We start from the raw sequence: 23,822 nt of genomic DNA on the forward strand, positions 1-23,822 counted from the left end.
CCACTGGTGACCGACCTCCATGCAGAAAAAGACCCATCCACAAGCACACTCTGCCCTCTGCAGGCAAGCCAGTTCTGGATCCACAAGGCCAAAGCCCCTTGGATCCCATGCCCTCTCACCTTCTCAAGAAGTCTTGCATGGGGGTCCTTATCAAACGCCTTGCTGAAGTCCATGTAAACCACATCCACGGCTCTTCCTTCGTCAATGTGTTCAGTCACATTTTCAAAGAGCACAACTAGGCTCGTAAGGCATGACCTGCCCTTAACATAGCCGTGCTGACTATTTCTGATCATTCTAAACTTCTCCAAATGCTCATAAATCCTGTCCCTCAGAATCTTCTCCATCAACTTACCAACCACTGAGGTTAGACTCACTGGTCGGTAATTTCCCGGGCTATCCCTGTTCCCTTTCTTGAAAGTAGGAACCAAATCCGCAACCCTCCAATCCTTCGGAACCTCTCCTGTCTCCATCAACGACGCAAAGATCATCGCCAGGGGCTCTTCAATCACTTCCCTCACCTCCCACAGTAACCTGGGATACATCCCATCCAGTCCCGGTGACTTATCTATCTTGATAGAATTTAAAAGTTCCAACACATCCTCTTTCTTAACGTCCACATACTCAATCTTTTCAGTCCACCGCAAACCTGTAGTACAACCTCCCAGATCACTTTTCCCTGTGAATACCGAGGCAAAGTACTCATTAAGCACCTCTGCCATTTCTTTCGGTTCCACGCAGACTTTTCCCCCTTCACCTTGTATAGGTCCTATCCCTTCACTTCTCATCCTTTTACTCTTCACATATTTGTAGAACGCCTTGGGATTCTCCTTAATCTTACCAGCCAAGGCCTTCTCATGACTCCTTCTGGATGTCCTAATTTCCTTTTTAAGCTCCTATCTACAAGCCTTATACTCCTCTAGATCCTTAACATCTCCTAGCTCTCTGAACCTTTTGTACGCCTTTCTTTCCTTCCTGACTAGGTTCATCACAACTTTTGTGCACCACGGTTCCCGCGACCTACCCAAACCTCCCTGTTACTTGTCAATCTAGCTGTTTTCCAACAAGTAGAACAATGGAAGTGAAGCAGGTATTAAAAACACTCAAAGAACATAGTTTTGCTTCAAATGCTTATTATTTAAAGATATAACTACTACTTAATATGTGCAGTCATGTATGAGCTTTCTTAGAGGGTGGAAACATAATGCTATTATTTATGAGGACTTACACGTGTGAGCTAGTGAGGTTTATTTAATTTTAATTTTAAAAAAAGATATTGCCCATAATCTCTGGGAGAAATGTTAGTATATCATCTCTTAGATCCTATGTAAAATAACGTATATGACTGTTTAACACTTGTATTTCAATTTATGCGATATTTGGATTAATTTAAACAAACCTACCTTGTAATAATTACCATATATACTCAGGTAAAAGTAAAGCTTCAAAGGCAAAATTTTTCATCAAAAAGTAGGTGGTTGATAATAATTTCAAAGCCACCCTCACTCATCATCTTACAATCACAGAATTGTCAAGGTGGAAATTATTCCTACCAAACCTGCCCTCAAATTAGTGCAGAGCGAAAGTGTATTTTTATTATTAAATAAATAAATAATAATCCCCAAAGAGACAGACATTCATTTATGAAAATTCATCAAATTGATCAAATTCATGACAAACAAAAGTCTTATATTCAACTTTATACAATTTCATTCAGTTTTTTTCCTGGTCAGTTGTCTTTACTAACATTGTTTTCTCTCCAACTAAGCCCACCAATTGACTAGCTGGCATGTTAAAATTCATGGGAGTTTGATCCATTTTCCCCAATCACAGCCAATCTATATCCATCCTTCTGTTGACATTTGCATACAAACAGCTGAAATATGGTAAGCTTGTCATTGGGTTCTGCTGAGAGATGCCGTGAGATCTTGGACTACTGTCACAGTACAAAATTCTTGGTGCATCATCCCGGGTTGACTTTGAAATCTGCAATGCCAAATTTTCTTGCTTGTTTCAGGATGAAGATAAGGGTGGAATTCTCCATTTTGAGACAAAGTGCAGTAGTGGGCATCTCCTGTGGCAACTTTCCTGTTGGTGGGATCCCGCATCGCATTCTGCACTTGCACCCTTATTAGTTATGGACAGGTGAGTTCCCCTTCAAGTCACCTGGCAAGCTGGCAGCTGATTTGCCTGTCATCAGCTCGTGGGTTTGAAAGTCCCATCCTGGCACCATCTTTAAATATCAGTCCAACACTGTCTCCAGTCCAACTGTCTTCACCAGATGTTGCAAAATGTCAGCAACCCAAATGAAAAAGATTAGCAGCCTCAAGAAGAAGGCTGTTCCTCAATTCAACTTCCCTCCCCCAGCTCTTCACCTGTGAGGCACCCATACATCACTTGGACTTCTACCCAACATTGCTGGACTCTTCATGCCACTCCTTCCAGTATACAATTTGGCATCCCTTTGACTCCCTTGTTTGTGAGCTTTTCATGCAGCCTTGTTGGGGTCCAATTTCCCTCTCCTCTGTCTTCCTTCTACCTTTCATTCTTCATTGTCTTCATCCACCTGCTTATTCCTCTACTTGCAGTCATGAGACCTCACCCTTCTCTCCTCTGCTTGCATATCCCTTCTTATACATTTCCCCACTCTTATCTTCATCAGGCCAGCCTCCTCCCACCCTACCCCTCAAGTCCCCATTCTTTGTTTCACCTTGCACTCCACCCCCCAGTCAAACTTTGGATCTTTGTTGCAGTGGCTGCATGAGTCCTGCAGCACTGAGCCATACAGGCAGATACTGGTGTGTGGCACCAGGGGGATAGGCCTGAGTTACAGTGCTGAACTGAAATAGTGACATAGGAGAGATCAAGGGTCCAGCAGGACAGTGCTGACCATGAAAACCAGTTTGGCGTGGAGGTGGAGGGCAGGAACTGGTCTGCTCTGCAGAGGGGTGTACAGTGCATCAGGAGCAACGCAGCACCATGGTAGTGTTGCACTGAACCTGAACTCTCTTGCAAACTGAGGAGTGCCTTGTGCACATCACTCTTTAGCAATCTGCCTATCTGTGCAGACAGTTTCCTCCAATATCTAATGTTATTTTCTGTTACTTGGAATACTCCAGCTGCTGCACAGTTATTTGTCTCTTTTGCAATCTCAGTGGCTTTAGGTTTGAACTGGGCTGTGTATTTGGCATTCCTTCTTGATACCATATTGAAGGACGGGATCAGCAGGCATGCAGTGCATACCAGTGAGGTGGTGGCCTTGACATCACATGTTGACATGCACAAAAATGAGAAGCTGAACAGCCAACCTCAATGCTCTGCTATTGTATTATCCTATCAATATGTAGATTTGCATCAGAATGAGTTTGACTTCAGTGGTGAGCAGACGGTAAGTACAAAATATTCGGATTTTTTGTTCAAATGTCGCTCGTCGACTTTTACTGAAGATCGATCATTGCTCGAGTATGTATAATTTGTAAAGGGACCCTGACTTTATGGGAAAAGTGTCTGGTAATTTTATTTATGAAATCCACACATCTCTGATTCAGCTAAGAATGAAGTCATAATTTTTGACCCTTCTTCAGTTAACTTTTTGCTGAAACACTCATCCATGCCTTCGACTATTCCAATGCCATCCTGGCCAGCCAACAATCTTCCAGCCTCTGAAAAGTTAAGCTCATCTAAAACTTTCCTGTCTATATTCCAACTCACACCAACTCCTGTTCATAGGAACAGAAGTAGACCTTAAATCCCTGGAGCCTGTTTTGCTATATAGTGAGATTATGACTGATCTGTAACTTAACTCCAAAAACGTGCTTTTGGCCCATATCCTCTAAGAACTTGGGTTAACAAAAGTCTATCAATCTCAGTTTAAAATGAACAATTAATCTAGCATCAATTTGCTTTTGCAACAGCGACTTCAAAATGTCAATCACTCTTTGTATGTAGAGATATTTCCTAATTTCAGCCCTGAAAAATCTGGCTTTAATTTACAGCCTGTGCCCCCAGTCCCAGACTTTCCAAATGATAGAAATAATTTCTCTCTATCTATCCTTTCAAACCTTGGAAACTTTGAACAAATCACCCTTTAAGCTTCTAAATTCCAGCGAATACAAACCTAGTTTGTTGAATCACTCCTCATAATTTAATCGAGTTTTCTGCAGGCTTCAGGACCCCACCATCAGGCTCAAGTGGTTTTCAGAAGCCAGGACTATCACTCAGCTGGGACTTTTCTTGAATTAACCAATTAATGGTCAGAAGATGTGCTCTCTATCCAATTTAGGAAGATGTGCAAGTTTGCAAAACGGGAGGCTTGGAAGTAGCAGGTTAAGTGAGAAGAGAGAGGCACCAAAATTGGGACACCTGCTCCAACTTTTTAAAGATTTTAAGTGGAAAATGGATCCAGCAATTGGGCCACCATTGTGGAGGATGGGTTGGGAACTTCTCCGCAAGGTAGTTTGTGGCAGTCGCTGCAACAGGTTGGGGCGGGGGGGGGTGCCTGTAAGCCAACGTAGTGCCCACCTCCCCCAATCCCCTCCACTGCCTACGGGGTTCTGGATGCTGACTAAAAAACCAGATTCAGCTTCCACCAAAACCCCAATCCACTTCTGGGGAAATCACCCACAGCAGAATGGAGATGGGGAACTCGCACATTGATTGACATGACTATAGTAACGCTGTTTGCTCCTGTTCTGCCTGTGTTGGGGCCTAAAAATCCAAACCCAGGTATCAATCAGTAAGTCTGCGTTACACATCTTGAAGCTCAATATGATTTTTCTAAGGTGCGGTGTCCAGAACTACTCCCAATGCCACAGGTGTGACCTAAACAGGGCTTTCCAAAGCTGAAGCATGACTTCTAGCCCCTTGAATTTGATTGATCTAAATATAAAGGCAAGGACTTCATTAGTCTTTTAAATTATTTTCTGTACCTGTTCATGATATTTTAACAATCTATATCGCTGAATCTCAAAGCCTTTTTGGACATGCACTGTTTCTATCTTTCCACTATTCAGAAAGTAACTTGCTCCATCCTTTCTAGGGCTAAAGTCATTAACCTCACATTTGAAATCCATTTGTCACAGTTTGCCTATTCATTTAAACTATTAAAATTTCCTTGTGATTTTATGCTTCCTTTTACACTGAGTACAATATCGTCCATCATATGCCAGTAGTAAATTTGGACATGTAATTTTCCATTCCATCATCTATGTTATTATTACATGTGGTGAATAGCTATGGCCCAAAACATAACCTTTTAGGATATCATGCGTCACATTCAGGTTCTGTGTGTATCAGCCCATTATCCCTGCCACTCAGCCAATTTCCCAATCAGGTCAATAATTTATCTTCCACTTGAGCCAGCAGTTTCTTATAAAGCAGGGGCTTTATCAAATCCTTCTGCAAGTCTATATAAATGACGTCCCCTATTTACCACTTTTGTCACCTCTGTGAACAATTTGATCAGCTTCATCAAACGTGCCCAGTTTCAAAGCCATGCTTGTTCTCTGTGATCGGCTGGAATCATAGTGAAGGAGGCCATTCAGCCATCGAGTCTGCACCCACCACAATCCCACCCAGTGCCTATTCCCATAGCCTCATATATTTACCCTCCCAGTCCCCTTAGTCATCCTATACTTCTGGTCTTTAATGATTTCCCAATCACAGATATTAGGTTAACTGGTCTATAATTTCCCCTCTCACCTTTCTTAAATAATGAAGCGATATCCTCCATTTTTCAATCTAAAGCAATGGTTCCCAAATCAAGATTACAGTGGGAGCATCTGCAATGTTCTGAACTGAGACCTCTGTGCTCACTGACTGGCAATATCTTCAATTTAAATTTCAGATCTTTGAGGGTGGATTAAAAGCTCAGCGTGGGATTGCCATACCACAGCATAGATGTTGGGGTGGGGCGGTGGGGGAGGGGGGGAAACCCACCTGTGGTAGGCTGGTTCACTCTGCTTTCCTTTTTTTTTTGATTGACAGGCCTTTACTGGGGTGAGACAGCAGTAGGCTCTGCGTGTCTTCAATTCTGGTCTGATGTACATTTCTGTTTATTATCACTCCACCACTGGAGGCCCTGAACTCTTAAATTTACCCCATCTCGTTTTCTCTCTTTCTTCCTTTAGGCCTTCTTGTTTGACCGAGTTTTAGGTCATTTGCCCTAATCTCTCCTCATCTAATTCAGTGCCAGATTTTGCTTGATAATGTGCCTGTGAAGTACCTGAGAAGCTTCACTTGTTTTTCTCCTCCAATAATAAATCCGATGTACACTTTTCCATGGCAACAATAACTTTTTTGTCATTGGAGGATGGTAGTCAATGAGTCATAGTCATAGGGTCATACAGGTTTACAGCATGGAAACAGGCCCTTCAGCCCAACTTGTCCATGCCGCCTTTTTTTTTAAACCCCTTAACTAATTCCAATTGCCCGCATTGGCCCATATCCCTCTATACCCATCGTATCCATGTAACTATCTAAATGCTTTTTAAAAGATAAAATTGTGCCCGCCTCTACTACTACCTCTGACAGCTTGTTCCAGACACTCACCAGCTTCTTTGTGAAAAATTTACCCCTCTGGACACTTTGTTTTTCTCCCTTCTCACCTTAAACCTATGCCCTCTAGTTTTAGACTCCCCTACCTTTGGGAAAAAATATTGACTATCTACTTTGTCTATGCCTTCATTATTTTATAAACCTCTATAAGGTCACCCCTCAGCCTCCTACGCTCCAGAGAAATAAGTCCAAGTCTATTCAGCCTCTCCTTATAACTCAATCCATCAAGTCCCAGAGGCATCCTAGTAAATCTCTTCTGCACTCTTTCTAGTTTAATAGTATCTATAATAGGGTGACCAGAATTGCACACAGTATTCCAAGTGTGGCCTTATTAATGTCTTGTACAACTTCAACAAGACATCCCAATTCCTGTATTCAATGTTCTGACCGATGAAACCAAGCATGCCGAATGCCTTCTTCGCCACTCTGTCCACCTGTGACTCCACTTTCAAGGAGCTATGAACATGTACTCCTAGATCTCTTTGTTCTGCAACTCTTCCCAGTGCCCTAATATTAACTGAATAAGTCCTGTCCTGGTTCAATCTACCAAAATGCATCACCTTGCATTTGCCCAAATTAAACTCCATCTGCCATTCGTCACCCCACTGGCCCAATTGATCAAGAGTGAAGGTGGCAAGCCTCCTTTCCAGGTCCTTGCTGCCAGTTTCCCCTCCTCATATCCACCTTCGCCCACTTCCCTATCTAATACGCCTCCCCCTCCCCACCCTCTCATACCCGTCACCCCCTTTGCCAGGACCTGCCCGATGTCCCCAGAGGTCTGGGTCCATCGCTGATCAGCTGAGATTCAGCCTGAGGTTTTACCAGTGGCCACCATTGCTTGTGTCACTGCTTATTTTAAAAAGTTTATTCTTGGGATATGGGCATCGCTGGCTGGCCAGCATTTATTGCCCATCCCTACTTGCTCAAGGGCAGATGAGAATCAACCACATTGCTGTGGATCTGGAGTCACATGTAGCCCAGACCAGATAAGTATGGCAGATTTCCTTCCCTAAAGGACATTAGTGAACCAGCTGGGTTTTTGCGACAATGGTTTCATGGTCATCAGTAATTTCCTAATTCCAGATTTTTTTATTGAATTCAAATTGACCATCTGCCATGGCAGGATTCAAACCCAGATCCCCAGAAGATTAGCTGAGTTTCTGGATTAATAGTCTAGCAATAATACCACTTGGCCATCGGCTCCCCACTGACACTACAGAGCAGCTTTTCTCTGATTGGCAGCTCTATGAGACAAGACACCCTCCTGAAGCAGGATGGAAGCTTCACCTCATAACATTTGAAGGCTGAAAAGTTAAAGAGATGGATGAGCAGTTTGTCAGAAACAGTGGGGGCAGGATTGCCTCCACCTTTATGCTTACCATCAAGGCCACTGCTGCCAGGATTAAATTCATCTCAATAAAACATAACAGAACTGTAGAAGAAGTATTAATGGGAACGTAATTCCACTCAAATGCTCACACTGTCTTCGTGTAAAAAATAGAGCTTTGAAAACCACAGATATGCTAAAGTTATGGTGGACATTATGGAGTAGCACACACAGAAATTTACTCCAACGCGAAAGCAGATTCAATAAATGGCAATGAAGCAGCCATAGATACAGAGCAAAGAGGGGGCCTTTCTTTTTAACTCCTGGGCATTAAGCATCAGCTGGGTGCAGCTTGCAGAGAAAAATCTGGTGGGAGGCCTGCATGATAACAAGTTCTGCTGGATTCCCCTTCCATGTTGAAATTACAAAAAAAAGACACTATGCCTCAACACAGCTTTCATACAGCTCAAATACTTTATAAGGAGAAATATTTCATACCAGTGGGTAATAATTCATCAGCTGGGAGCAGAAAGGATGAGAATGGCAAAGTTAGTGGAGTGATCATATGTTGCCGGAAAGCAGGAAAGGGTGGGCTGTCTCCATGTTCGTGAGCATGAACAGATAAACTAAGAAAACTTACTAATGAGGTAATCAGGTGCATACTTGGGAAAACATTTGAAAATTAAAGTTAGAAGGTGAAGTTCATGTATGGCTGGCAATGTATAATGTCGATGTAATGCTTGTGAAGTGCTCTGTCATGTGAAGTTGTTTTGTATGGCACACAAAATACTTGAAAGTATAGGGTTGCAATAAATTTTTGTTAAAAGTTTTTTTTAAGAAGGTTTCAACCAGTTCATTTATCCCCCTGCCTTTTTCCACGGTGACCTTTACCCTTGCTTTTCCTAAAATCTGAAAACAGCCAATGTTGATGAAACATATAATGGCTCCTTTCCTGTGCAGTAAAGTCGGCTGTAAAGTCTGGTAATTAAGGTAACCAAGGAGGCTGAGCCCAGCAGGCTAATGGTGCACCAAACACTTTTATAACTTCAAACGATATCAAAGTCACAGGAGTGGGCTCAGAGTTGAACTGGTTTGAATTAAGCTCACTTCCACACGCTCTGCCCTAAGAAAGCTCCAAACTTCTGGATTTCATTAGAGCCAATTATCTTATCTTTTTCATCTTAGGCCTGACCCTAAGGCTGGCAGGCAGCGAGTCAGTATGTTTGTGTGGTTGTTTAAGAAAGCCTGTAGTCATTCAATGTCCCGAGGACCTGCTAATTAAAACACTTACCCCCTGCCTCTGATAATTAAATATGATAATAATGCTTGTCCAAATAATTTTCCTTATTATTTTCATTAATTTTATTGTTTATCCTATAAAACATCCTTAACTAGTTATTTTTATGGTCTATTCACACAGTGCAATCATGAAGGACCAAATTGTTCATATTTTGCATTTCATATTTATTCTCAACATAGAATTCCTGATTAATTGTACAACGTGCAGCTGTATAATTTTTAAGGCCTGAATTTAACACTGCTTGTCCAACAGGAATGAAATCTGAAGGGTTATAACATTCGCTTCTCTAAACAGAACAGCCCCAAGTTCTCCCATCTATCCATGTAACCAAAGTCCCTTATCCCTGGAACTGTTTTTATCGATCTTTCTCTCTCTAAAGCATGCATACTCTTCCTCAAGTGTTGTGCATTGAATTGGACAAAATATTCCAGTTGAGGTCGAGCCAATGTTTTATAGGTACATCATAATTTCCTTGCTTGCACTGTATGCCTCAATTTATATACATAGAATCATGTACGCTTTTGTAATGACTTTCTCAAGCAGCCCTGCCAACTTCAATTATATGTGCATCTATACCCACCGATCACTCTGCAACTTCTTGCAACCTCCTGCAACTTCTTTAGATTTGTACCCTTATTTTGTATTACCTCTCCTTGTTCTACACATGAAAATATTTCACTTCCCACTTTATTGGCTTAAAGGGGATACAGTGGCATAATGATAATATCACTGGATTCGTAATGGCAAGGCGCAAACAAATAATCTGGGGACATGGGTTCAAACCCCATCATGGAAATTGCTAACATTCAAATATAATTAATAAATCTGGAATTGCAAGTTAGTGTCAGTAATGTGACCATGAAACTACCATCAATTGTCATAAAACTACATATGGCTTACAAATGTCTGCCTTCAGGGTGGCACAGCGGCACAGTGGTTAGCAATAATGCCACACATTGCGGTGGTTGGGTAAAATATCTTATGGAGAATCAGTGCAGTCTTGATGGGCCGAATGGCCGGCTTCTGTACTGTAGGGATTCCATAATACTGTACTCAGTCTGGCCTTCATATAACTTCAGGCCCTTGAAAAGGCCTAGCAAGACATTCAATTCAAGAACAATTAGGGATAGGCAATAAATTCTGGCCATGTCAAAGACACCCACATCCAGTGAATGAATAACATAAAATCATGCGCCTGTTTATTCCAATTAATTTGTTTTTAGTAAGTTTCCTTGTAGATTCAAAGGAAACCCAGTACCTCCTCTGTCACCTAGATTCCCTACTTTGATCCTGTTGCCCACCTCTTCACTGCACCTCAGCATTTGTCTTTGTGGCGGGATCTCTTTCTTTTGATTTCCTCCAGCAGCTTTCTGGTGTTTGTGGTTGCACTCATTCCTGTGGAATTCCTTTCATTCTTGCCAGGTATGGTTGGGAGTCAGTTTCAAAAACTGGTAGTCAGGCCCAAGATTTTAAAGAACAGAGGCATTATGCCAGTGCCGTCCTAGGTGTCCCAATTCACAACTGGATGGCATGGTGGCATAATGGTTAGTACAGCTGCCTCATACCTTCAGAGATATGGGTTTGATTCCCATCTTGTGCCACTGTCTGTGTGGAGTTTGCATGTTCTCCCCATGTCTGCATGGATTTCCTCCGGGTGGTCCCATAGTCCAAAGATGTGCCGGTTAGGTGCATTGGCCATGCTAAATTGCCACTTAGTGTCTGGGGATGTGTAGGTTAGAGGGATTAGCGGGGTAAATTTGTGGGCTTACAGGGATAGGGCCTAGGCAGTATTGTTGTCGGTACAGACGTATGGGCCAAATGGCCTCCGTCTGCGCAGTAGATTCTATGATTCCAAGAACTGATCCTCATATGCCTCATTTATATCCTGAGGTGAAATCAAGCCTACTATGTTCAATTCAAATAATGAACTACTCAAAATTCAAAAGATTTACAGAATCAATTTGCTTAAAAAAGGAATCAGGATCTGATGTGCCATTTGGTAAATTCAAGATAATTGAAATTACCTAAACCACTTTTGCATTGAAAACAATGACAGTTTGAATGCATAACACCTTGTAGGCTCTGAGGACAAAATTTCCTCTGCACGTTCCAGCCATTCATTCAGTTGGAATGGGAGCAAGTATACAAACCCTTTCTCCTGAAAATTTATTCTACCTTAACATAACACCCACTTAGATGTCAAACTTTAATAAAAGCAGCCTGAAGTTATTGGCAGCATAAGCTGGCTGAATGTGAAAGCATTGTCCTGTAGCGTTAAATGCAAAATGTAACTTTGGTTCCCAAAGAGCTATTCAACGCTGTCAACATGCACATTGAAATCTTTTAGTGTCAATTTTCACCTTCACTACCTGGATTGTTATCTGTTAACAGAATGGATTGTATGGATATTATAAAGCATACTTAATTTGCATCCCAGAGTTGTGGGTCACATTGCTGGAAAAGATATGCTACATTGATTGAAGTGGACCTTGGATAGATTTCAGAAAGAAAATGAGATTCATCATGAAATTGGTTTGCTGGAACACTGGGAAATCCTATTGACAGTGGCAGGATCAGAACATCCTCCACTGGTGAATAACTTGCCTTCTCTCACCACGAGAAACATGCCATGGGGAGGCCAGAGAATTCCCCACATTGTATTTGCACGTTCAGGATTTTTAGCATTATGGCTAGGATTTTTCACTCTTTCCCCTAGCAGTTAATTCTTGTGGCGGATGGGGCAAGCCATTGGTCATCAGCAAGATCTTCCAGTCCTGCCCAGGTCAATGGTTTTGCATTGCTCACCAATGACTTTGCTTTTATCATTATTACCCTATACTGAAAAGAAAATCACTGTTACAGCTTCACTTTACAGCCAGAGTAAACAAGATGACATTATCGTGAAGGAATATTCCCTCCACATAGTGGTTACAATCAAAGTTATATGGGTCATCTGCTATGATGTTTCAGTTTTTGACCTTAACATATTTACCACTTAAATTATCAGGATGACTGAACTGCTCATGTGCATAGAAAAAAAAACTTCATCCATCTTTGCTGAAGTTACTTGAAAACAAATTGGTGACAATCCACCTCTCTGCTGTGAAAGTAACATATATGCATAACATTCAATCACAAATGTTGTTGCTTAGATTATTCCCTCACAGCAAGGTTCGAAAATGGAGGCATAAACAAAAGGTGATCCTTGCATGCATGTGAAAACACATCATTCTGAAATTTATTGCCTGTTTAATATTTAATCATAACAGTTCATCAAAGTACACTAGTCGTTCAAGTGCTTGGATGTGTATCAGAGTAATCAGACCACCAGTGACTAATTCCCATAAGAAGGCTTTCTTACTTTATCTTATGTATCTCGTGGTGTATTTTCTAACTTCCTAACAGTTCCTACATAATGATAAGTTCAATGGTGATAAAACAGAGAAAAAAAATTGACTAGAAGAATGTGATCAGGCTATGACACACTCAAATGGTTTAAATAGCATCACACTCAATCATTCAACCTAAAACTGCATGCAACATATTCTCTCAAGAAGAGTTTCTTTGTTAAATAGAACACAACAGGCCGGGTATATTTTCAAATAGAATATCACTGTGCTGTGTTCTCAGTGATTTGTATTGGTCATTGACCAGGATTCTCTGATGCCGTATCCTCTGCCACCGCTGCCAGTGGAAACAGAGAACTTGGTGATCAGTAAAACATTCTTCACTGCAGTGGGACCAGAAAATCCTAGCCGCAGGCGAGTTCAGAAAATTCTGGCCATTATCCTTATTAACCAGCATTCAAACCTTTAATTTGTTCCATCTACACATAGTTTTGCGTTATGACGATGGAAGATTGGTGCTTAGCAACAATATGATGTTTGACAAAGGCTGGGATTTCCTCCAATATCGGCAAAGGCCGATGTCGGTCAGGAAATGCAGCACTAAAGCTGCCAATGGCAATTTTCTCTGCCATATAGTCATGGAGTCATAGAGGTTTACAGCATGGAAACAGACCCTTGGGCCCAACTTGTCCATGTTGCCCTTTTCTAAAATCCCTAAACTAATCCCACTTGCCCATATTTGGCCCATATCCCTCTATACCCATCATACCCATGTAACTGTCTAAATCTTTTTAAAAGGCAAAATTGTATCTGCAGACAAAATTGCACCCTACAGAAGAGTACTGAGGAAAACAAACATGGAGTTCCTTGGGTTCTATGACTATTGCTGGCCTTTCCATCAAACCAGACACTTGATAATCCAGCTGTCAATTTTAAAGGTCACCCCAGTACACAGCTGCAAACCAGGAAACAATCTTCACCTAATTGCACCCACCCACACCCTGACACCCCCTCCTTGGCTGCCCCACAGCACTCCCCTCATACCAAGCTGGCACTTTCCAGGCATTATCCATTCTCCCCTGAGCTCCGGGCTCACCTCTGAGCTTTCCTGGAGCATTGCTCGCCAGATGCATACCTTCTGAAATTAAACATGTTTCACGCCATTCTGCCATCACAAGCTTTGGATAGATCTTTTGGACTTGGGGGTATATTCGGGATATGGACTTGATAATTATATGTTAATTTCTTATAATGAGGCTTCCAACATTGAATGTCAGGAAACGTGACCCATCACTGATGGAGGGAGGAGACTATCGCTTCCTGTGAAATGCGACTTTGGCCTTCTCATGATATTTTCCACTCCCATCGCTGAACCTGCTTAAATGTGAATGTTAGCGGAAAATCCCTTGAAAAGCTTATATTGTGTTCAGCTGAGTGTTGTACTATGAACCAGCACAATTTCACAGTGAGTCCTGTACACATTATGCACATTGTGTGTGACACCACACAGTCAATTTAGTTTTCATTTGGTTGTATCCCAAACAAACAACATTCAACAATGCATCTTGTCTGGGAGGATTCTGCCTGACTGACCTCTTTGATTTCTTCAATGAAGCAACAACCCAAGTCAACTGTGGTAAACCCTACAATATTATATATTCAATTTTCCAAAGCACACTTGATGAAGTTCCACATGACTCGTTGCCAATTAAGCTCAAAACTCTGGAGATTCAGAGGAAAACGTATGTTTGAATAAAAAGTTGTCTGACATTTAGGAAACAACAGGTAAAGGCTCTAGAGAGAGTAACAGGGTGGGAAGTTGGAGTGAGGCTGGGGGAGGCGGGTAAGTATTGAATGGGATGCCCAAGGGCTCATTAGTAGAACCAACTCTGTTTCTAATTTACATCAATGAGTTGTATTCTGAAACCCAATGCAAATTAATTAAATTTACAAATGCTACCAAACTGAATTGACAGGGAAGATCCGAAAATGCCGAATGAGCTGAACAAAAGATAGGAGTAGCACATCAAGGCAGATGAAATTTCGTATAAATGAGTGTAAAGTGTTGAATATTGAAAGATATAGCAAGCAATATAAACACTATCTGAATGTATTGAAGTAGCCATGGATAAAATTAATGGAGAACTGGACTAGACACTCGTCATATTCAAACAACAATGTCGCAATCAACAGAGGCAATAGGATATTGAATTACACAACAAATTAGAAGAACACGAGTGAGACAGAGTAGCAATCAAACTATACGATGCTCTGGTTACATGTCATTTTGAGTACTGAAACAAAAACAGAAAATGCTGGAAAGTCTCAACAGGTCTGACAGCATCTGTGGGGAGGGAATAGAGCCAATGTTTCAAGTCTAGATAACCCTTCATCAGACCAATTTTGCTTTTATTTTGAGCATTAAATCAAGTTCTGGATATTGACAAACAAGGAAGATAGTCAAGTGCTGGAGATGGTGTAGGGAACAGCCACAATATTGAAATCCAGAATGAAATTTTAGCCCCTAAAGACCTGGTGGATTTGTATCACATGGGAGATTAAAATGTTCAATAACTGAATCTCACCTCCGATCTACTTCGAATCCACCCACTTGCAGTTTTAACAAGCTGGGGGGAAGTGGCAGCAGAAGACAACCATTCACTTCCAGGAGGAGGGTTGGCAATTTGAAGTTTATAATGAGGCTGCATGTCTCATATTATCATATTTATCCACTATTTCAAACCTAACTCCGCGCATCCCTGTCTCCCAAACCTTCTGAAAACTAATAGCTACAGAAAGGTGAGAATTGTTAGACCAAAGAGATAAGTCTCATTCCATTTACCTGTTGGATTCAATGCACCTTGAATTGCCACCCCTACTACAGTTAGACACCCTATTCCAAAGTTATGCAATCTTTCCTTGACCTCATATCTGCTGAGGCCTCCAATCCTACCACCCCAACTTCGAAGGCTTCCATCCTCCAACCACCAAAGTGATTGACCTCTTGCTGCTTCCCCCCACCTCTGTAATGCCTCCCTCACTCTGCTCCCCCTGCCCCATGTAGGAACTGGAGCCCACCTCATACTCTGGGTGAGGGCTCAAATCTACCTGGTCCTTCAACCTCGTCCCAATGCTCCCATCAAGCTGGCAGCCAAGTTTGGCCTATCAATCAGGTTGATTTCCAGGCGGGGAACCTACTAGTAATGGCACAGGTTTGCTGTGGAGCTAAAAATCCAGAGAATATGGGTAAACCCCCATATGTGACCAGACCTCCCCATTCTTACTGGGTGGAAAGTTAAAACCTCCCCTTTCCCCATCCTGCCCTCTGCCCCAGCCATCCAATGTGTACACATTTATTTTGAGTTAAAATTTTACACACTTTTCCAATGACGTCTGTGTGAAGCTATTTAAAAGAATACATTTGCTTTGAACTTAACCAAATATTACTACAGGTGGGAACACACCTGAAAGCTGTAAGGTATTCCACATCTCCCATAGGGGGATCGAGACCACCTGTCCAGGCGATATTCACATTGAAGCCTTCACCAGGGCCGCTTCCAACCTGAAAATAGGACGGCACCAAGAAAGAAAAATATATATTTTTGGATAACATAGCTTTGAAAACAACATCAAAGAGCATACCAAAATCAACCAGACGATGCTTGACAAGCACTGGTTGGGGCCATGCACTTGGTCTGTACTGGGACTCAGTCCCAGTGGACAATTTTGCAATCCGCAGCAATTTAAAGTGCAACAGCGAAGAATGAGCTAATTAGGAATAATCATGCAATGCAATTAGACCAGAACGATAAAAGAAGCCGATGAGAAATGCAACCTACCTCGTCTGGGGCTCCACTACCAGGGAAAAAGTTTCCTTCATCATAACGGTGGAGGGAAATATAAAGCACGTTGGGGTCATTATAAAAGGCTTGCTGTGTACCGTTACCATGGTGAACATCCTAAAGGTGAAAGGAAACAAATGACAAATGTAATAATGTCCAGCTCTTGCTTAAAGGTCACTTTTGCCTTCCCCCTCCTCCCCCTCACAAACTTCCTGAACCTTCAAACAAATTACTCCTTAATGTGCTCATTTTTTAAGCTTGTTTCTCTAGTCAGGAAACCATAGCAAACATGCCCTGGAGACTCCAGAAGAGCAGTCACTGAGAAATTCCAGCTCTTTTCTACATTTAGATATTTATACCCTGGGTCTTTGTACTATTTGTCTCGGTGATAGAATCTAGTATCCTACTTTATGCAAGAATTTTATGACTTATTAACTGCCAACAGTTCATAATCCCTCAGGGTCAATTAGCTGCTTGAATTCGCTTCTAAAGAAAGCCAAGTGTTACATTACAGAATCTGTACTTTTTAGGATAATCAGTGGGGCACAACAATTATGTGAATTTCCAATCAACAGGAAGTTTAATTTTCAAAAGTAATGCTCAGTGAGATTTATTGCCACAAATACAGTTTTACTGGAATCTTCAAAGAGACCACTGCCAAATCTGCAAGGAAGTGACAATACTTACACAGGAAGTGATGCAAAATGCAAGTTTAATAGAAGTTTCATTCCATTTACAGATTTCTCAGCTGTTGAAAGATTTAGGCTAGTTCCTCATAATCACATTACACATACTCCTGATGATAGATTGCTCGCAATTTTCCTTTCCCTGCATAATTACTCTAGCCTGTTGAAAAAGCATGTTCTCCTAATAAAATCCACGCAACTTTGAAAGATTTCAACCGATCAGATTATTCCAATGGCCCTAAACATTTGCAAACATATTTAGGTCTCTTGAAAGGCCTTGAGGATGGTATCCTTTATCTTGTAACTGGCCATAAATTTTGGTATGAAACTTCCCCCCACCGCCCTTTTCAGGGATTAAGGCTCAGAATAGTGATGATATGATTTATCACTTGCAGAAAAATTTGAGCCTGTTACAGGTGGGATTGATTATTATTCGATGCCAAGCTTGATTTCCTCTGCATTCTTTTCACTGGCTAGCTTATCACATCACCTTGTGAACTGTCAGGACAGTCAAATATAGTTTATTCATTTATCAATATTTAGTACCTTTGAACCTAATGTAAGTGCAATAATGGCAGAAAAAGGTCATATGTGTTGTTATTAAATCAGAGCTTAAATATTTGATGGAGATGTACATTATTCCTTAAAGTTAATAAGAGTTTATCAAATCTACCCAGAATCTGCTCACTAATCCAAACAGCCTGTATATTTTTATTTGCATTATATATATAATTGTGTACATTCCAAGTAATTCATGCAGATCTAGTATATTGTTATTGATGTATGCTCCGGTCATGGAATTTTGCCTTTTGACTATAACATAATTACATTTTTCACAGAGTTGCCAGAAATTAGCTACAGACTATTTTTTGACAAATTGCCAGAATCCAACATTGTAAATGTCAGCAATAGCAACAATTTGTAATAACATAATACAACAGCCACTTGTAATTCACATCGTCGAAAGGGAGCGCCAACTAGAAATCAAAGAATTAGATTATATGAATACTGGGAGGGAAGTTCTGAAAGATGGGGAAAGAAGCAGTGATGTGGCTAAGGAAGGGAATTACAAAAGTATGATCTGGTTGGCTGGAACTGAAAAGGGAATGGCAATACATACAAGGAGGAAAGAGGACAGAGTCAGAAGATTATGAGCATAGAGTGAAAAGATGGAAGAGGTTATGGTGATAGGCAATGAGGAGTCGTGAAGGGACTTGTTAACAAGGAAAAGATTTTGTATTCAGTAGACTGGGTGATTGGAATCAATTGGAGATCTTTGAGGGTGAGAACGATAGGCAAGTGGAATTAAGCCAGTGGAACTGCAGACAGGTTTCTATGAATGGCATCACTCATTGACACAAAGTGCACTGAATGTTCATATGAGCCTGGCCAGCACACAATCAAGATCAAAACTTAATAAATTCTCCATGTATTTGAATAAATATTTTCAATTCTTAAAATTCTTCAATTCTTAAAAGAATGGACATAATAGAACTATTTACAAGCAATTCAATGATTTAAATGAATTCTACAATTTTTTTGGATTTAATTCTGGGGTTTAAAAACTTCTAAGCCCAAAGATTCCATTATTGGTTTTAATCATTCCTAGATTTAACCATATTGTATCAGAAGGTGAATCATGAAATCTGAAGTTGTGACAATATATTTCAAACAGTGTGATTTTCTGTAATCGATAGAATTTTCATGTTTTTAATTGAAGTCTGTATTAATCAAAATGCTGCCAGTGAGTAAGTAAAAGCCTGCAATTTAATTTCAGGGTTTATATGACGTCCATAAACTACTTGGACATAGTTCTTGTGGTTTATGATGTTATTTGAAACCTTCAAGTAAATTACAACCTTCTTACTCACTTCCTACTATCTGTAATTGTTTTGGGAGCAGCTATTACCAGTGTACGCTAGAGTTTCTTTAAGTACGTAGATGATTATCACTGAATTTTGTCACTGCAGCGCTATTTGCTACTTTGAATAAAATGGATATCTTATTAAAGTAAAGGAATGGCAATGCTAACTGTTACATGCGGTATAATATATGTCACAATATTTGGGGTGGTTAGGCCCTTTTACCTCTCAAATCAGGGATAAAATCCACAGCACAGTGATAAGGTGAACACTCATTCTATCAGGTGGGTATCTTATAAGAAAACATTTTAGGCAGTGTGATCTCAGTTCCTCGTGGATAAATGCAGCAAGAACCTTTCACAATTTGACACGAATTGTAACTGAACAGAAACTTCTGCTGAAAGAAGGGAGGTGGAAATAAAGTATGGAAATATTCTGTGAATGGCCTAAGACATGTTTGGGAAAGTTTTTTTCTAGGTGCCAGATGCAGTGAAATTAAACCCTTTGGCCCAGATCTCCAATCTCCAGATAGTGAACCTCTCAGAAATCCCAAGACCATGGGTGGAATTTTCCCATTTTGAGACCAAGTCCTGTGGCAGGGGTGGAAATGTGGAATGTTTCTCATGTGGAGGCTGGCAGGAATCTTCCAACCCTGACTTCATTAATTAAGCACCCAGGTGTTTTGTGCCATATTATGTGGCGGGGCAGGCCTGATTAGTCTGTAGTCTGCTGTTGTGTCCAGATGCTAGATTGAAAAGGCACCCAACATCACTGACCCACTCTGATGAAAAAAGGTGGATCACCTGAAAATGAAAATGGATCTCTGGGAACATTGAGGCTGAAAGTTGGACCCCCTCCAAGAAATTGAATCAGGAAGGTCCACCTGCATATGCTCCCTCAGCCCACTGCTATAGTGTTCCAGGGTCTAGCTTGAAGGCGACCTCCAACCCAAATTCCAGAGGTAACCTCTGACATTGTTCAGGTTAGTTTCGATACCTGCACACCACGTTGTTCCAAACGTGTTTTACGCAATGCGTTTTCCCATTGGCATTGCAGAGAATCTGGCGTGGGGATTCAGGTCTTCACCTGCATTCCATTAAACGGGATGTAAATCTGGTTCATGTTGGCCTCTGGTGGGTTTTTGATCCACCATGGCAAGTACAAGTGGAATATCCTGCTGTAAATTCACAATAGCATAAATTTATGGGCTTCCTGCCATATTCTCCTCCCACATCCACCATTGAACCCACTGGTGGGGAGTTGGGAGACTCTGCTTAATGAGTGGGAATTTTGAACTGCCAATAGGCAATTAAAATATTTCCCGAAACCTTCTGTAAAAGTCTCCAACTCTGAGTTAGAGCCTGAGACTTTGGATAATTATTTACCTGGAAGATACCAGCAAATGTAAACCAGATTAACATTTAGTCTAACACTTGGGTAACTTTAGAACTGACCCATCAAATCCCACATAGTAACCCTTCTCCCCCCAGATAACTGTGCCCCCCCACAGCCCCCTAACAGACCACCACCACACCGTCTGACTCTCTTGTTCCCTACTCCCCTGACTTTCCCTTACTTGACTTGACTAACCCCTACCATTTGATTCCTTCCTTGACTCCTCCCATAAACCCCTAGACACCCCCACCCACAAGCTTCCCGCCCAACTTGATCAAGTAACCTGACATCTGACACCCCACTCAACCTCTCCCCACCTCCACTGACCCCTGATTCCCCTGACTCCCTCTCGATCTGTTGAGCCACAACCTACCTGACTATCCCCCAACCCTCCAATCCCATCCCCGAACACCTTGTAACCACTTGACTCCCTCCTGACCCAACATGACCTGATCCAATCTCACTACCCTACCTACCTACCACCTTACACATTTACCTCACCCAGCTTATCCCTTATCCCCCATCCCCTCACTCCTCTACCCCATGCCCATCTGACCCTCTTACCTACCTACTGTATCCCCTTACTCACCCTAATCCCTTACCCACTAATTGTATCCATCCTAGCCCCATAGCCACCCTATCACTTACCTACTTACCTCAACAAAAATACCTCTTCACTCACCCTACCTACTAACTGACTTACCTTTTCTCCATAGCCTTTTGAGAAGTTCTGGGAAACTTAAACTTTTTACTTATCAGAGTACAGAGGCTAGTGCTGTAAAAATAGAGGCTTCTGCACAATGGAGTTTTTCCAACTTTTCCCAAGGAGGTTTCCTGCACTGATGAAATTCTGCAGGATCCTCTATTGGAAGATTGTTCAAAAATATCGGAGGAAGGCAAGTGTGTAGTTTTTTGTCTGACCCTGAAAGGAAAGTTCGGGCCAATGCACCTAAGTTTTCTGGTCCTGCCTTGTCAGTCTTTCCAGTGGATTTGAGACAAACATAATCAGAAATTAGCTTGGATAGGCATGTCCTTACACTTTTCAGTTTCTAGAGGGCAGTTCTGTCTATATCATAGAATCATAGAACCTTACAGTGCAGAAAGAGGCCCTTCAGCCCATCGAGTCTGCACCAACCACAATCCCACCCAGGCCCTACTCCCATATCCTTACATATTTTACCTGCTAATCCCTCTAACCTAAGCATCTTAGGACACTAAGGGGCAATTTTAGCATGGCCAATCAACCTAACCCGTACACGTGGGAAGAAACTGGAGCACCCGGAGGAAACGCATGCAGACATGAGGAGAATGTGCAAACTCCACACAGACAGTGACCTGAGCCGGGAATCAAACCCAGGACCCTGCTGTCTGTTCAGTTTGAAGGCTGGATTCTGGGGTTGTTCAGGGGATGATCGTGCACAAGCTCCGAAAGCAGCAGGTAACTTGTTGCCAAGTGCGCCCTACTGCATCAGGCCTGTCATGGCACGTTGCGCCCAATATTGTGGTAGAGACCAGGGACCCCCATTTTCAATCACATACTAGAACAGATGGGTGCAGAAGGGTATCTCCATGGTGAGCAAGTGTCAGGTGCCGACTAATTGGAAAATCTAAGCTATTATTTATAGCTAAGGAAATCTGTTCCCAATGTTGGGATAGATAGAACATCTGGTGGGATTCTGCTCTGCTGAGTGGTGCCTGGAAATGCATGGTACTGATCCTCGATGCAAACAAAGGAACAAAATTCCATTTGAAATACACAAAAATAAATCAAAATAGAAATGGTGGCACTGTGGTTAGTATTGCTGCCTCGCAGCACCAAGGATCTGGGTTCGATTCCAGTCGTGAGTGATTGTCTGCGTGGAGTTTGCACGTTCTCCCTGTATTTGCATGGGTTTCCTCCAAGTGCCCCGGTTTCCTTCCACAATCTAAAGATCTGCAGGTTAGGTGAATTGGCCATGCTAAATTTTCCCTGAGTGTCCAAAGATATGTAATTAGGTAGATTAGTCATGGTTAATGCGCAGGGTTATGGGGACAGGGAAGGATGCTTTTTCAAAGAGTCGGTGCAGACTTGAGGGCTGAATGGCCTCTTTCGGCACTGGAGGGATTCTTTGATTTTATGTTAATTGCACATCTATTAATAATGTATTCTGTGCATGTATTCATCTATTAATATCTGTATTGAATGTACAATGCGGATGAAACTGATCAATATCAATAGCATAAAATAGATCTATAGCAACTTGACAGCCCATTTTACACTGCTTTTTTAAGAAAATCAGGTGTAGTGTAATATGTGGAGTTGATCCACAATGAGATTATTTTATGATGCTGTGCAGGTCTTTTACACCTCCAATGTTTGCTTCTTTTGAGGAACATTGAAGTGCACAGTGATGTAACAGCATGAGCTCTAGTCAAGAGGTCTACAAGAAAGAAAGCAGAAAGTGGAGCTTAAGTCACTACATTTTCACAGGAGTTATGGTCTCACAATTCTTAACAAATGATAAAACAGATGGGTCAGAAAGGATTTACGAAGTTCATCCCAGGGATATGGGGCTTTAGTTATGGATATGGGCCTCTTTTCAATAGAGCAGAGAAGAACCAGAGGAAACTGGATAGACAATTTCAACATTATGAAATGTTTGATAGTATAATCAGGAAAATCTTTTGTACTTGCCAGTGAATTATTAGATAGAAGGCAGTATTCCACACATTATTCCAGATTCCTCTAAGCCTCTCTAACTGTTCAACATGTAAATAATGAATGCAAGTCATGGAATGAAGGCAAAGAACATCATTTATACTTATTGTTACCACATTGAAACTTTATCAGAGACAGTGGTGAAGGAAAAATTCATAATAGCATTTATAAAGGAAGTGAAAAATAATTTGAAAAAGGAAAAACTTAAAAGTGGAAAAATGCAGGGGACTCGGATAAAGTGCATAGCTTTCAGGATCTGTGTATATTCACAATGAGCTCTTTTCCTACAATGAAGCTTTATTATCATTTAACTTTATGCATGCGACAGATTTATTGACCAGCTTTCAGGCTGATTTAGGTTAAACCACTTTCAAAGCTGTTTTTTGTTTCAGGTTAGAATCTTAATAATAATCCTAAGTAATATTAGTCCATTGGAAAACTAAGGGCTTCCCAAAGTTGTTCGCGATAAGTCAAGAAGCGGTTAGATAGAACACTCCGTAGAAGGCAGGATCAGGCTACTAAATTCATTGATCATAATGAATGGTGGAGTAGGCTCGAAGGACCGCATGGCCTCCTCCTGCTCCTATTTTCTATGTTTCTATGTTAAGAAGGTAAACCTGAAATCCTTCCAAGATGTCTTTGGTTTTGTGGTGATATTGGTAGTCTTTATACACTCAAATAAAGACTTAGCAGGCAAAATCTTGAACATACTGTTTTGGTGAAATTATTGTCATTATCAATTGTTGCATATTTTTGACAAATCAGTCATGCATTATTAGTTCAACAAAGTATGCTAGCCAAGGATGGAAAGCT

The 23,822-nt window shown here is 41.3% G+C and overlaps 1 protein-coding gene across 1 annotated transcript in view; it reads right to left on the minus strand.

The window, feature by feature from the left end:
• The window catches only part of LOC145355275 (histone deacetylase 9-like), a 781,248-nt gene that overhangs the window by 86,187 nt on the left and 671,239 nt on the right, over positions 1-23,822 (minus strand). The window contains exons 22-23 of the mRNA XM_080207173.1: positions 16,366-16,485; positions 15,991-16,088 (exon numbers count right to left, since the gene is read on the minus strand). Coding sequence (XP_080063299.1) covers positions 15,991-16,088; positions 16,366-16,485 — 218 coding nt within the window. The remainder of the gene's footprint in view (positions 1-15,990; positions 16,089-16,365; positions 16,486-23,822) is intronic.

This window comes from Carcharhinus amblyrhynchos, chromosome 2, assembly GCF_965287045.1.
Source record: "Carcharhinus amblyrhynchos chromosome 2, sCarAmb.v2.hapA, whole genome shotgun sequence".
Taxonomy (NCBI): Eukaryota; Metazoa; Chordata; class Chondrichthyes; order Carcharhiniformes; family Carcharhinidae; genus Carcharhinus; species Carcharhinus amblyrhynchos.